The 15,530-nt window shown below is 40.3% G+C and overlaps 1 protein-coding gene across 1 annotated transcript; it reads left to right on the top strand.

Annotated features, from left to right (window-relative positions):
• Nucleotides 1–7,202: 7,202 nt before the first annotated feature.
• Nucleotides 7,203–15,042, top strand: azin1b (antizyme inhibitor 1b). The gene is made up of 11 exons (XM_049602396.1): nucleotides 7,203–7,387; nucleotides 8,707–8,850; nucleotides 9,597–9,795; nucleotides 9,912–10,085; nucleotides 10,327–10,499; nucleotides 10,715–10,928; nucleotides 11,111–11,185; nucleotides 11,625–11,790; nucleotides 12,067–12,176; nucleotides 13,166–13,383; nucleotides 13,491–15,042. Exons 3-11 carry the CDS (start codon nucleotides 9,694–9,696, stop codon nucleotides 13,564–13,566), a joined length of 1,308 nt encoding a protein of 435 aa, XP_049458353.1. The 5' UTR covers nucleotides 7,203–7,387; nucleotides 8,707–8,850; nucleotides 9,597–9,693; the 3' UTR covers nucleotides 13,567–15,042.
• The last annotated feature ends 488 nt before the right edge of the window (nucleotides 15,043–15,530 follow it).

The raw sequence follows: 15,530 nt of genomic DNA, 5'->3' as shown, positions 1-15,530 counted from the left end.
CTGTATCGTTTTTTGATAAATCAGTAATTCCAGTATTTCCGATAGTCCTTAAAGGCAGCATGAGCGTTTGTTTTGACAGTTCAGTCAGTTCCTCTCAATATCGACCTCTTCTGGTGAGATGTAACTACTGCATTACATACCAGTCACTGCCTTCAGGTGTCAGTGAGTCACTGTCTACAGATCAACAATTTCATAAGATGTTTTTTTCTTTATTTTGTGTCATGAACACAAAAATGTGCCTAAGGGTTTACAAAAAACCTTTACAATATTGTTGCAGAGATCAATCCAATATACATGTTATCTAACTGCTCAATCCACAAACAAATTACTTTGCTTTCTATCCCAGGCCCAGCAAACAAATTCTGCCACAAAAAGGTTCCCTCTTAAACACAACTTCAGTTTTTCATGATTGTTCAACCAAAATACATCCAATAATACACCTTTTTCACCAAAGACATTTCAACATGTCGATGCATGAAAACTAAAACTAAGAAAGAAATAGGCTATATATGCTATTTCCTGAGTGATACTCTATGTAATGAAGACAAAATGTTTGAGACATCTGTTGACTGGTATTTTCTTTTCACTTACCAGCTGTCACACATACAGATACATATACAGATACAGATACATACTGTATGTAATGTGCTGATACTGATGGATAGATCTGTCCAGCCACTCAAACATTCCTTACACTTGGATAAGTTGTCTTACTGAGCTCTTCATAGTTTGGAGGAAGTAATTATTTTGGATTTGTTTATATGCTAAGAATGTTGAGAATTGATTTATGCAGCTGTTTGTTTATAGCTTTTACCTCTGGCTACAAATGACGTTTCCTTCCTGATGACATTCAAGGCTTTTCACTGAATGCAGCAGAACAGAATCATAAAATCTAATTTATTCCTCCTCTGGTGGACCCTGGAGCACATACTTTGCCTTTTCACTTTACTTCATAATGTGTTGCATTGTATCAAAACAGCAATAAACCCATTTAATATATCACATTTTCCCCAGTCTTGATCGCTTCAAGTGTTCAACCGCAATCCAAAACGCCGTTATCCGTAACGTTAACCCGGAAAGAATGCTGTGGCCAAACTGCAGGCTGTCTTTGACGTTATCCAGATTCAGCTTTCACGGCTAAAGCTGGTTTTAAATGCTGATAAAACTAAGGTTATGCATTTCTCAAGTGCTGGAAAGAAGCCTGTGGATACTCCCGATGTTCTAAAAAAGTTAGAGATTGTCATTCGTTACAAATATCACAGTATTTGGCTCGATGACTCCCTGTCTTTTAGACCTCAGATTGATAATCCTCCTAAAAAGCCGAGGCTGAATATAGGGTCCTACTAGTTACAAGTCCTGTTTCTCCTTTGAGGCCAGAAAAAGACTGGTTGCTGCTATGTTACGTTCTGGATTATGGTGCTTTGTTGTACCTGGATGCATCTGCCCATTATTTGATACTGAATATCATAGTGCACTGAGATTTGTTACAAATTGTAAAGCCCTCACTCATTACTTTGTACTTTATTCCAGGGCTGGTCGGCCATCTTTGACCTTTCGCAGGCTCAGTCACTGGGTTAAAATAAAATAAATACATAAAACAATTCTCTGGAAAGAAGCATTGCAGTTTCATTATGATAAGCATCACTTTATTGACAGACTATTACTTTATATCCTTGCTGTTATGCACACCTTGTTTTTATTGTCATCTATCAATGATTTATGGCTCTGGTAAGCAGTTTAGGCTGCGTTACATTTCACACAAATACTTTACAAATAAGCCTTGACTTGGCCGTCCCATTAGTCCCAGATAGATTTAGAAGCCAGTTCTGAGAAATACCCTCTCAGAAATGAGAGCTGCACAGCCCAATTTGATCAGCTATTCCTGTAATATGTATCTCATGGCCTTTAGCATGACCGTATACTGTGTCAATCCATTAATGTAATCACGTCACTTGGTCTCCATACATAGAAAGTACAGCCAGCCATCTGAGAGCCTTTAAAATATTAGAGGGCTTTCTAGATTTTCCTTGTTGCTTCTTCCAAAGTTTTCTAGGCCACGTTGTTTTGTGGACACAGTGTCCCTCGGACTGACTGTCATAAAACAAAGATAAGAGCTACAGGACAGCCAGACAGCTCCAGACACACAGAAGAAGAAGAAATGCAGCCTGTTGCTCCGGTCGCAGAAATACAAGTCATACGACTGAGGTGGCTGCAGGCTGAGTTTTAGTGCCAGTCATTCAGTGTTGTACTGAACTCCTGACCACCATGCATAATGTGATAGATTACTCCAAATGTATTTCTTCCCATCAAACTGCATTGCACAAAACATTCAATTATCAAAGTTGAAATTAGGCTAGAGGCAAGTGTGACAAAGGCTTAGGGACTAATCGACCAAATATTCAGTAAGCTCTTGAATCGTAATAATCCCCCAGATTCCACGAAACTTTAGCAGGAACACAGTGAATGTCAAAACATCCGCTCACTAGACGGAGGCATATTTCTACTTCATATTGTCTTTTCTGTGTTGTGAAAGTTTGTCAGTGCCGCACCATTGTTTCCAAATCGATTATTTCTCCATACAGACCCAGAGAAAGGTGAATCTTAGATCAGCCAGGCTGTAAAAAGCAGTCATAACATGTCATTGACTGAGACTTGTAATTAGAGAGCTTTTGACCCACTGACTTTCTCAACCTCTTAACTTCCCCAGCCATGAGGCCTGCATTCACAAACGTCTTCCATGCTCATGAATGCTCTCTAAAAAAACAGTGATGAAAATGAAAATACAGCTTTGTATTCACTCGGTGTGGAGATGTCTATGAAAAGCATGTCATTACTCATAGAAGTAACATCATGGTGGGTTTAGGGCCATATTACCATAGAGGAAACAGCATGTGACTTAAAACGAGGCTGTATTTCTGCATTCTCAGACGGGCTTGGAAAGAGGATTAAACAAGGAAAATACAAATATCCTTGAAGAACTCATTAATGGTCAAATGTGTCCAAAGACCAAAGTTTAGTTACCATAAAACTTCAATAATAGCCTGTGCTATTATTAGCTTAAATCACTGAACTGAACAGGCCTGTATTCGGGACAGGCCTTTAATTCCTCTCACACAAAACTGTCACTCAGCAGAGATGGTAAACATGATCAAATTGTTCATATAAACCAGTATAAAAATTAGGCTTCAAATTGCATAACAGAGAGTCACAACAATTGTTTCACAGCACTCAAGGGTTACGTCACCCAGCATACCGACACAACACCAACTTATCCTGTTGAAACAAATACTTGGGATAATTTTTATGAAAAACACTTTTGATTCTTTTGATCGTTGGACCCTTACAAATGAAGGGAATATGAATAATTTACCAGATAATGCAGGATTGCACACATATTCTGACTTTATAATAGCTTCAGAGGTAGGGAGTCACCACACTCACCACCATGGCAGTAAATCTGAATGAATTACAATCTCCTTTGGTGCTCATGGTTATATCTGTATGCCCGATTGAAGCAGCTAACTAACATTGTAGGTAGCCAACAACCTGCATCCAAGAACTTCTATATAAACAAACTGCTTGGCGACCAGACCAGGCCTCTAATTGAGACAGGCCTTTATTTGTAAAAAGTGCAGCCACATCAGGCTAGTAAAAGCGACTAGGCATTTAACTGAAGTTTTACAGTATATTAACATTAGATTTTCTGTACAAAACACAGGATCATATTAGAAAATATGATGTAGTCCTATATGAACTATTTAACATTATATAAAGTAGTTCAAATGAGCTCCACCTCTACCAGCTTTAACATCAAAATGCTCCTTGTCAGCAAAGCATCAGTAATCCATCCATCTATCCATTTTCGTAACTGCTTATCCTCTTGAGGGTTGCGGGGGACTGGAGCCTATCCCAGCTGACATTGGGCGAGAGGCGGGGTACACCCTGGACATGTTGCCAGACTATCACAGGGCTGACACATAGAGACAGACAACCATTCACACTCACATTCACACCTACAGACAATTTAGAGTCACCATTTAACCTGCATGTCTTTGGGCTGTGGGAGGAAGCTGGGGTACCTGGTGTCACAAACTCCACACGGAAGGGCTACGGTGCTAACCACAACACCACCGTGCCACACTAGCATCAGTAATAATATTCAAAAATTTATGTTTTTTTGTTTTGTACATACTGATAAAGTGTACAGTCGTGTGTATAGCTTATACAGTGGTGGAAGAGCTCATATTTAACTATATGTGACCATAAATCGTTAATACTTTAAATTATGCTGGTAATAATTTTGCTCTTTGACTTAAATTGAATGCAGGACTTTTTTCAGCACAGTATTGCTTTTCACATAAGCAAAATGTATGAGTAGGCCTACTTCTACCACCGCTGCCTAAGAGCTTTGCACAGTGCCAATGGCAACATATTGTTTACCATTAAGCTTAAAGTATAGGTTTATGGACCATGTGGAGATAAAATACAAATATCCTAAAAGCATGAAGGCCCAAATGCGCTTAAATACAGGTGGGGTCAGTAATGCTTAGTCACTTCAGTCCCATTAGATGTCATAAACAAAACATACAGGAATTTCCTCAGGCATCTAAGGTAAAATAGTTTCTGCCTTGCCTCTCTCACCACTGAGTCAGTTTGCAACGCCCCGGTCAGACCCTCAGTGATGTGGACACCAATGTACTTGAAGATATCCACCCTCTCCACTGCGGACCTGTTGACATTAAGGGGGCGTAGTTCCTTTGGTACTTTTTCCCAAAGTTCTCTATCATCTTCTCAGTCTTGCTGACGTTCAGGAGTAGGTTACTGTCCTGACAGCAGTGGATCAGGTCCTCTGTTTCTCTCAGGTAGGCTTTTTGTTATCTGTGATCAGGCCCATCACAGCTTTGTCGTCAGCAAACTTCCTTATGGTGTTGGAGGTGGATGTGGCTACAAAGTTGTGTGTGTAGGTACAGGTAAGTATATATCTAACTTTCTGAAAGGGCCTATTCTACACAACAGGTGCTTTTACTTTAATACTTTAAGTACATGATGTTGTTTTGTACTTTTACTTAAGTAAAATCTTGAAGAACTTTGATTTTAACAGAGTATTTCTATTGAAGTATTGCTTTTGCTTAGTCAAACTGCATGAGTAGGCCTACTTCTTCAACCACTGTCTCACAATTTTGTATAGAGTCACTGTGAGTAATTACACCAATGGCAGCATTTTGTTTACCATTATAGCTATACATGGACTGTGCGGAGGAAAACACAAATAACCTCAAACTAACTACCAAGGCCTAAATTGGTTCAAAGACGGGTTTAGCCAGTTATGCTTAGTCATGTTAACAATACATTTTATATAGGCTACAAAACATGTGATCAGTTTATAAAATGCAGTACGATGCAGTGCTATGGCTTAAACTATCTAACAGTAGGCTGTGTAAACCAGTTAAAATGAGCTCCACCTCTGTCAGCTGTCACGTTAAAATGCTGCTTGCATCAGTAATAATGTTCATAAATTAATGTTTTTATGTTTTGAACACTGAATAAATTGTGCATGTGTGTGAACTGTTTATATTTGCTCCACTGTGAACTTTTGCACATCCCCTGATTAATATTTTTGCACATCCTACACAAAACTGTACTGCCTTTTCTGTAATGGCTATATTGTACATGTATTGTACATGTTATAGTTATAGTAGTTGTGGAAAACGTCACATCTTTCATTCTAAAAGGGCCTATTCTGCCTAACAAGCTTTGCTTTAACACTTTAAGTACAAATTGGTGTTAATGCTTTTGTACTTTACTTAAGTGAAATCTTGTACGCAGGACTTTTAGGCTACTTTTACCAGAGTATTTTCACTTTTTATTTATTTAACCTTTATTTTACCAGGCAGATTGATTCAAATGATCTCTTTTACGAGCAAGGCCTGGCCAAAATGGCTTTGGCAGTGACTTTTATCACTGTTTACCATTGTTTAACAACTTTGAACAGTGTCACTGAGTAAATTACGCCTACGGCAACATGTTGACCATAAAGCTTGAAGTAGCCTACTGTATATATGCTCAGCCTACAGCTTAAGGTGAGCCGTGCAAACTATTTTTGCCAAGGGTTCATCTCCTATACTAATGGCTGGAATTATACAACAAGTGTATAAATAGATAGATAGATGAAGCAAAGACAACATATTTTATTTTGAAAATGCAAAATTACTCCAAAGTAAATTGCCACAAATTACTTTTTTCCCCCACGACACATACCAATTACAAGCTACTCGAAATGAGTGATTACATGAGAGAGAGTTCTGTCAAAGTCATTCTTCTAATTTATGGCTCACAGTAATGTCTCAAAATGAAATAGTATGGGTATTATATGCATTTCCTGAATCCTTAGAGTCATGTGAGTATTCCAGCTTTTGAGTACTGTGTCCCTGACATTTGTAGATGCCACAGGGCTAAAAGAAAAAATATAATTTATGCGAAAATTGTGAAAAAAATATGTGTCACTGACTGTTTAAAGGGCTACAGTTACCTCAGTATTTGTCAGAAAGATTAACAATTGGGCTTGAGTGAAAGCCAACAAGGTCCCCTTTAAAATGACACCAAACACAATATAATAAAACACTGAAAAATGTCCTGACCACAAGCCTAAACTAGGATATGAGCCAGCGTCTAAAAAGCAGTATACTTTAGGGGGTGGTTCACTTCATGAGCTGGTTACTGTGACACAGCTGCCACTCAGTAATGTCTATCATACCAAAATATCTTCTACAGACATGGACATTTTCATAAATTATTACTAAATTATAACTAAGTCCTGCCACTTCGAGTGGTACTGAAATCTGGTCTGGCCCATGGACTAATATACACAAAAATAAGTAGTACTAAAATTTGAAATATACAAGAGAAATATGCAGGAATGAAATAAAAGTATCAAAAATTCAGGGAAATGTAACTATTAAGCTATCACGGTCCCGTGAAAACAAGAGCAGTAGAGGTCCCCGACTGATTGACTGAGACGAGTTGCCATCTATGGAAAGTTTATGGTTATGTAACCTGAATAAACATCACAGAACTACGGCGGCCTGGAAGATATGCGGAAATACATATTAGGTATGTTCTCAAGAATGCAGGAAGCTAATTGGTGGAACTGAACGCTAAGTCCCGCCCCCGGCCGTGATTACCTTTTCCACTTCCTCCGCTCAGCTCCAGTAGTCCTCCGCCCATCCACCGTTAGAGAAGAAGCCACACAACCCGACGCTCGTCCCTCATCTAAACATATGGCAAAAACCGCCCTCTTTCTTTCTTATATCGTTGGGCCCACTACTCTTTAAAAATTCCGCCGAAAAAGAGAAGACGATTTTCCAAAACATTCTGGCCGTTATCTCACGTAAGTACAGCGGAACACTCCGGTTGAGTTTCTTGGAACCAGCAGGCGGACGTAACATGGCGGGCTGGTCTTTCTGCCTTCTAGCCACACATGACAGACTGATTCATTGAATTTTGTGTGTTCGACGTGCCTTTTTATAAAACTTAAACGTACAAGTAGATTACAAATCGATCTTAACACTTGTGTCTAACGTTAAATCCTGTATTGTAGTAGTGTAGTGGTTTGTTTTTAGGATTATTATCAAAATGAATGCTAACGTAAGCTTCTTCCTCCGACGTGCAGTCGCAGCCAGCTCAACATTAGCAGCTCTCGTTGCCAAGAATATCTCGGCATTTCCTCGCGATGGTGTTTCCTATCTTTAATACAGCCGCACTTTTACATGTTAAACCTACATTTTGATAATGTGGTGGCCTATTTTAGGGTGTAACGTTTTGTTTTGGTGACGCATTATAGTAATAATACGTCTTTTGTCAAGTTATGACACTTTGCACCACCACAACACAGTGTCATGTTGTATTTATAGACGATTGCAAAATGTTGACGAATAGAGGTTAACAGGAGCCCACTGGTTTAATGATTTACTTATGAATAACACACTGGGCGTTTATTGGGTTAAATGAACAAGCCACGTAAACGCGCGCCACAGTTGGCTGACATATTGATTGTTCCGGTGATATTTTGACCTCAGTGACAACATAATGTGAACCAATGGATGATAGGTAAACTTTGTAATAACACAAGAAGTAAAATGACTGGCACCCAGCTTAGGACACTGTCTCATGTGAGTTCGCTTGTGGTAAACATGTTGACACCTTTAAAGGGGAACACCACCTACATTAGAATTGCAGTATGTTATTTCCATGACCTGAAAAAGTACAATAAATATTTGTAAACATGAGTCATTCTCTCTCAAAGCTAATGTCGAAGTTGTGATGTCATAGGGTTTAAAGCCTGGAGCATGTCTTTAAACAATGGATGGGAGGCTGATTTTGTCAACCCCCAGGATGTTTGTTTTCTTTTTATACCCCAGTGATGTTTATTCTGTTGTTGTGTTCTCAGTTGCGAAACATAAAGTGTATTCATGTACATGCTTTAACATCCGTAACATCTTTCTTAATTCACTGTCAGCAGACTTAATACCCTATGACATCACACATTTGAGTTTCAGCGCTCTAGTTTTTGGATTTTGAAGTGAGTTGTTTATATTTTAGGACTTTCTTAGACCATAGGAATAACATGTATGAATTTGGAAAATGAGTTCCCTTTTAAATTGTTTTGCTATTTATACATCGCTAATGTTTCTTTGTTTGTCCCATCAGGGCTCCCCTGTCTCTGCACAGGTGTATGAGCGCTACCCAGAGGGCCTAGGGGCGGCTCTTTACCGGGAGCACTTTGACTTCAACGCTGAGCCACCTTGGGATCCTAGCTGATAGCGGGACAGGTCCATCTCCTGACTTGTCCATGTGAGTGACTCGCTGCACACAAACACACACCTGTAGCAAAGTCCAGGAGCATTGTGTCCTGGGTGGAATTTGTAATACAAACCATGGCGCGAGTAAACGTTTTAGTGTTGGGGTGGACTTTTTTTTTTTTTTTTTAGGAAGTCAGAAGATTTAGATAAAAGCTCAATGTGATGTGTAGATTTTACACATTTATTTATTATACAAGAAATAATGATGGGTTAAGAAACACAGATATTAGGATAGGCGTGCCCTAAGGGACTACAGTCATATAACAGGAGCTATAATTGTCGTCATACTGGAATTTCTGATTTCGATACAGTACCTTGAGGAATATCTGTATTCAAAGCCACAGGGAAACTTTGACAATGAGGGCATATGACTCAAATTTTTTATTTAAAGACACATGCAATAGGCTGTAACATGGCAGAGCTGACTTTTCTATTCTTGCTTAGTAGCAGAGAACTGCATTATGACTGTCGTAAACATTAACAGTGAGAGAAAGGGAGCAAACACAGCTGTACCTGTGTATCAGTACTGCAGAAAAAGCGGAATTAATATTCAGAATCAATGTGTATTGATAAACCAATATTTTTACAACACTAGTAGCTATTTTTATTTAAACTGTGGAATTGCATCTCAGTAGAAGTTCATCAGCCTGTGTATTTTATTTGCCTGGTTAAATTGCTCTAAAACAGCTTACTGTGGTGATATTAACAGTTGTGTTTTTTTCTCCCTTTCTTTTCCAGTTTGTTGCATACCGGCAGGACCCCATTGGCTCAGTCGTGACCCTTTGACTTGCTTATCTGTTCTTTATGATTGTCGGCTTAGCGGAATACGGTTGAGATGAAAGGACTCGCTGACAAACCCAGCTACATCATTGAACTCCTGGAGGGAGGAGTGACCCTTGAAGATGTCATCGACGGACACATCTGCGAGCAGGCTCTGGTTGGTCTGGCTTGTTAGCCTTTCAGTGGAAGAAATTCCCCAAGTGCTTCAAATTGCTTTCATGACACTGTCATCAGCACTTAGCATGTTTTTCCTTTTTGACTGTCCCTTTCTAGGTGGAGAAGAATGCATTTGTGGTGGGGGACCTCGGTGCCCTGATGCGGCAGCATGTATGCTGGCAGAGCGTAGCACCACAGCTGCAGCCCTACTACCCAGTCAAGTGCAACAGCAGCCCTGCAGTCATTGAGGTGCTGGCCTCCTTGGGCCTGGGCTTCGTTTGTGCCAACAAGGTAAGCTTCAAATTCAGGTGGCTTTAGTTTTGTTAAACTGCTCAGTGCCTCATCCTTTTGTGAAAGCACTTGACATTTTGGGGCAATTACATCACAGGCACTCAATTGATTATAAGTCAGCTGATGACTGTTATCCTTCCAACTTATGCAACACACTTAGTACCATTTTGATTGTTTTGATGGGGCTTTCAGGCTTTTATATGTTCATTTCTGACACGCGTGTGTGTGCTCTGTCCTGCAGACTGAAGTGAGCCTGGTATTGGAGCACGGCGTGCCACCAGAAAATATCATTCTGTCAGGCGTGTGCAAGCAGCTGGCGCACATCAAGCACGCTGCCAAGAACAACATCCAGCATCTTGTGTGTGAAAACGAGGCAGAGTTGTCCAAGATTTCCCGCCTGCACTCTGGTGCAAAGTAAGTGATTAAATTGAGCAGAAAACATTTTCCTTAGATACTTTAATTCTTGTGTGTCAGTGTAATGAAGTACATTGGGGGTTTTTGTCTTAGGCTGAAAATAAACACAAGATTGGGAAAGCTGTTGTTAGTGTCAAAAAGTGGATTTATCTTGCTTATGGATGTTTCTTCTTTTTTCCTGTCTCTGGCTGATGTTCCTTTTTTGTCTCTTTAAGGTTACTGTTGCAGTTGACCACTGAAGCCCACGCAGCTGAGACCAGCATGGCCTTTGGCTCCTCTCTGAAGAGCTGTCGGCACCTGCTGGAAGCAGCCAAGGAGCTTGGAGTCCAGGTGGTGGGGGTGACCTTCCACATTCCCAGCTCCTGCCAAGACCTACAACAGGCCTACACCCATGCACTGTCAGATGCCCGCTGTGTGTTTGACATGGGGGTGAGTGCTGTCTGGAAAATATTCTTCATTATAAAATGATTAACCCAGAGGAATTTAGTCAATATGGGTCAACTCAGGATTTCATGCTCTATCCTAAATGCCTTTTATCCTAAATGCCTTTTATCCCTTGTACTGTCTTCTTTGTTAACTGTAACGACTGACTTTCTGCTGGTTCGTTTCAGTTTGATCTGGGCTTTAACATGAACATCCTGGACATTGGTGGTGGATTTACTGGCTCAGAGTTTCAGCTCAAACAGGTGAGTGGTTAACAGCTGTGATATTTTTTGGCAGTGCTTTAAACAGACAAACATTGTTCATGTTTTACAAAGACTTGGCTCAGAACATAAAATCAACCTGACGAACACATAATGTGAAAATGCAAATGTTTTATAAGTTAAAAATCCTTAATGAAATGATATAAATGTAAGTTAGAATAATATTACTTTAATATTTTAAAAGCTGCACCATCTCATGCTAATCATCTAGTTCGACAGCTGTTTATACACAGTAGTGATGCAAGATGCCAGTATAAGTTCAACTCTGGATGCTCAGCCATCTATTTATAGCTCACATGTGACGTTAGTTGCCTCTCACTAACAGTGTGAGCAGCTTCAAATGCCTGCAACTTGAGTTCTTGCACATGTTTGTTTTTATCTGGAAACAGCCTCTGAATGCATATCCACTGTAACTTTACAGGTTGAGTCTGCAGTCAGGCCGCTGCTGGATGCCTACTTCCCCCCACTGTCCGGCGTGCATGTGTTGGCCCAGCCGGGCAGCTTCTACGTGGCCTCAGCTTTCAGCCTGGCTGTCAACGTGATCGGGAAAAAGGTGGTGACCCGCCACTGGGACACCCTTGCTCAAGGTGAGCTACTTAATTCTATAAAGTTCTCTTTGTCCTGTGTTGAGTCTGACTGTAATACATCTGTCTGTGCACTCTGACAGTGAATATGTGTAGAAAATGATATGCCGTTTTTAAAACAGGATTGTTTGTGTTCTCATATTTTTTGTGTCAATTTTGTTTTCCCACATGGGGGTTGCATAATCATAACAAAACCATCAGAGGTCAAATCACATCCTCAGTTCTGACATAATACACTGTTCTATATTTCTGACATGGTCACCCTCTGTATTTACGCAGGTGTGAACAATGAAGATACTGAGTTCCTGTACTACATGAATGAGGGTGTTTATGGCCCATTCAGCCGCAAGCTGCTGGGAAACTCCATCGCTGCCCCGTCAGTGCACAAGGTTAGTAGGCCTCCGCTCAAGAGAGTCAGCCCCATTCAGGACTGAATGAAGAATCTGATAGCAGCTCTAGTTGAATAGAGAAAAGGGGTCATACAGTATGAGTATTTAAGGAAGCAGGATCAGAATTGCTTTCGATAGTAAACTGGAGCTGTAATAAACTAATATCAAGATGGCTTGTGATGTAGAAATTGTGTTGTGTTGCCTCAGGGCAGTTATAATTCATTTTATACACCCCACCCCCCTGATGCTAACAAGCTAACAGTCATAGTCTGGGAATATTCTCACACATCGTGTTCTTATTAAATAGAAAATAAAACCCTACAGCTTCTGACGTTTCTCTCTCTGACTAAACTAAGACTCATCTAAACTCATCTTAAAAACACACTTCATTCAGACTCAACAGAAACAGAATAAAGCTCACCCAAATCATCTTTGTTAGTCTTTCCATTGTTCCAGCAGTTGCCAACTCTGGTGTGGTTGAAATTCCCTGAATTCATGAAGTTAGATGTGAAAATATGCTTGCTCTGCACACACTTTTTCTACATTGTCTCTCTGCCATTGCAGGCCTCTTTGTGCTTTTGGGTTAGCTCACAGAATGAGTCTGTCGCTGAGTGGACTTGCATAGCCACACCTATCTCCACTCATCATTTTAGAGTTGTTCTTCGGAGCAGACCAATAAATTAGCAAATTGAAATGTCAATATTTGCCAAAAATAACAACCAGTGACGTAGTCAGACAAACGCTGATAGCCGATATATTTGTCCAGTTCGCAAATGCTGTTGCATCAGTTATTTTATTGGTTGCTTTACGACAAGTCATCTGTTGCATCAGTTGCGGATGTCATCATAAAGATATTGCTTTTCTCCTATTTTACATGTAGGGTATAGTTTTACAGGTGTAGTAGAGATGTGACAGGGCCTTGCTCAAAAGAACAGTCTGTGACATTTGTGATTGTTGCCTGTTACGATGACATTGTTTCCTCTCTCCAGCATGCGCTGTGCACTGAGAAGGGAATGTATCCCAGCAGCCTGTGGGGCCCGTCACTGGACCAGCTGGACCAGGTGGTGGAGCGCTGCCTGCTGCCTGAGCTCAGTGTAGGAGACTGGCTTTGCTTCCCCAACATGGGAGTGTGTGGTCTGGAGGAGTTCAGCTGCCTCTCCGGCTCCCCCCCGCTGCCTGTCTACTACACTGTCTCCACCTGTGACTGGTGAGTATGGAGTGATTGGCATGTGAAGGCTCACCACTTATACAGATGTAGTAAGAGTATGGTGCATTTTACAGAGAACTGATTCTGATGCTTGGTGTTGCCCACAGGTACGAAATGCAGGAGGCCGGTGTGGCGCTGGACAGTGCCATGAAGAATTTCTCCATGGTCCAGTACAGTGCGTAACTCCCCTCTGCCCCTGTCCTGTATTATATTGCACAGATCCTCCTTAGCCTCTGCTTTCACCATGTGAGAAGAGAGGCCAGCGAGGTATTTGGGACAAGGGGCTAAATGTGGTCAACATTCCAGCCACCTTGGAAAATGCAGTGTCCTATTATTTCTTACAGGAATTTGAATTTTGTACCTCTCAAGTAATTGGTTGTTCGATACCTCAATTGTCTAAAATTTAATCTGGAAGGTGATTGTTTTCATCCTCCCTCCTCCCTCGGATGGACTCCAAATCTTGTCAGCTAAAAGAACTCCAACTCAAATGACAATATGCAACAAAATGGACGACTCTTTGGAGATGGGACCCCCCAACGTGTTTGGGGTGGTTTGTTTCCTAAATCAAATCCAGTTTACAAAATGTACAATTGATTTAAATCATGTTCTCTATTGATTACCTGTTGACAGTCGTGTAAATCCTGTGTCTGTTCAACACCAATACATTTTGTCTGTAGATGATTTTTGAAGTGTTTAAAAGAATCAATGCCTCGTGTGGATTCTGTACGTCAGACCCCTCACTTTGCATAGTCTAAATGAAATTATGACAATGATGTAACCTATTTCTTTATTGCAGCTCACCTCAATGCATTTTTATTTATTGGATTCAGATATCACTGGGGCAAATTTAAAGCTCCATCTTTACGTGTGTTTTGCCCATGTATTATGCTGTGGCCCATCTAACAGTGTTTTCCTGATAAGATATTGATGTGTTTTTTTAACGCTACATGGATTAAGTGTGCTGTGATTGCCATTTGTGACCTCAGTGGTTTCCCTTTACTCGAAAGGCATGAAGGAATTGCTGTGGGAGATTCTCTCTATGCTGAGCTACAGCTTGAATACAGAGAAGCTGCATACACCCGAATGCACTTCTTGCCTCTAATAGAAAGGGGTTAATCTGGTTTAAAAATGCACAAAATCTTTTGTAGGTTAAACGTGTACTGTGACATTTCACAACACAGCCCTGATTTTTCAGATCATCATATTGGTGTCTCTTGCCAAGGGACTCGGCCCTTGTTCTCCCAGGATCTGAAAAACCAGCAAAGAAGCTGTTTCTGAAGACTGCTCAAACATAAATTATTTGTATGTGGACTTGCATGTCTTTGTCTCTCACAGAAGAGACATGCTAGTTGTGCACAGACCCTTCGGAGGCTGCGCAACACAGATAACAAGCCAGACTTTTCCTCATGCCTCTCTAAAGTTAAGAGGGACATAATGCACAGTCTCTTGTACAGCTAAATGTCTCATGTCTAATAATATTAAAGGTGACCTGACTCAACTGCAGTTTTTAAAGAATCCTGCCCTTGTGTGATACAAATGACTAATGTATTATTAATTGCTTGTCTAAGGCACTAATGGACCATAGCCTGTTTTTGACTGTAAATTGTGCTTGTTAAAGTAATGAAAGTGATTAATTTAATACATTTCTGATTTAAATCATTTGTCTTGTGTACGTGTGATCTTTGGTGTCAGGGGTGGAGCAGTTGATTCCCACACATGTTCTGGATAAAATCTTCACTGTTGGCCAACGTAATTTAAATCCATATGTTTCTGATCTTAATGGATCTGGTGTTTATTCTGACTGAACAGTAGTTAAAGTTCCTAGAGACAATATAATCCAGATTTAGGGCTGTTTTTGCAGCAAGTAATTAGACCTCCTGTATGGCTGATTCATCCTAACGGCACACTGGTAGAGTGTTTTCATGATATTATGTGTTGTCCCATGAGAATTAAATATGTAGATCAGTTTAGCAAGGCACTACAGCATTATCATTTACCAGAAATTAGTGTTTAATCAGTGAAATCAATGATAAATGTAAGCCTCTCCATCTCCTGCTACCATATCTTCCAGCATCTATTTATAAATGTGGTTATCTTGCCTGTTTCAAACTCACCAGCCATCTTTATATTCAGTAATGAAATACATT

This window comes from Epinephelus fuscoguttatus, linkage group LG17, assembly GCF_011397635.1.
Source record: "Epinephelus fuscoguttatus linkage group LG17, E.fuscoguttatus.final_Chr_v1".
NCBI classification, from domain to species: Eukaryota; Metazoa; Chordata; class Actinopteri; order Perciformes; family Serranidae; genus Epinephelus; species Epinephelus fuscoguttatus.
The sequence above is the reverse complement of the archived record's forward strand: the minus strand, read 5'-3'. Positions and strand labels throughout refer to the sequence as shown.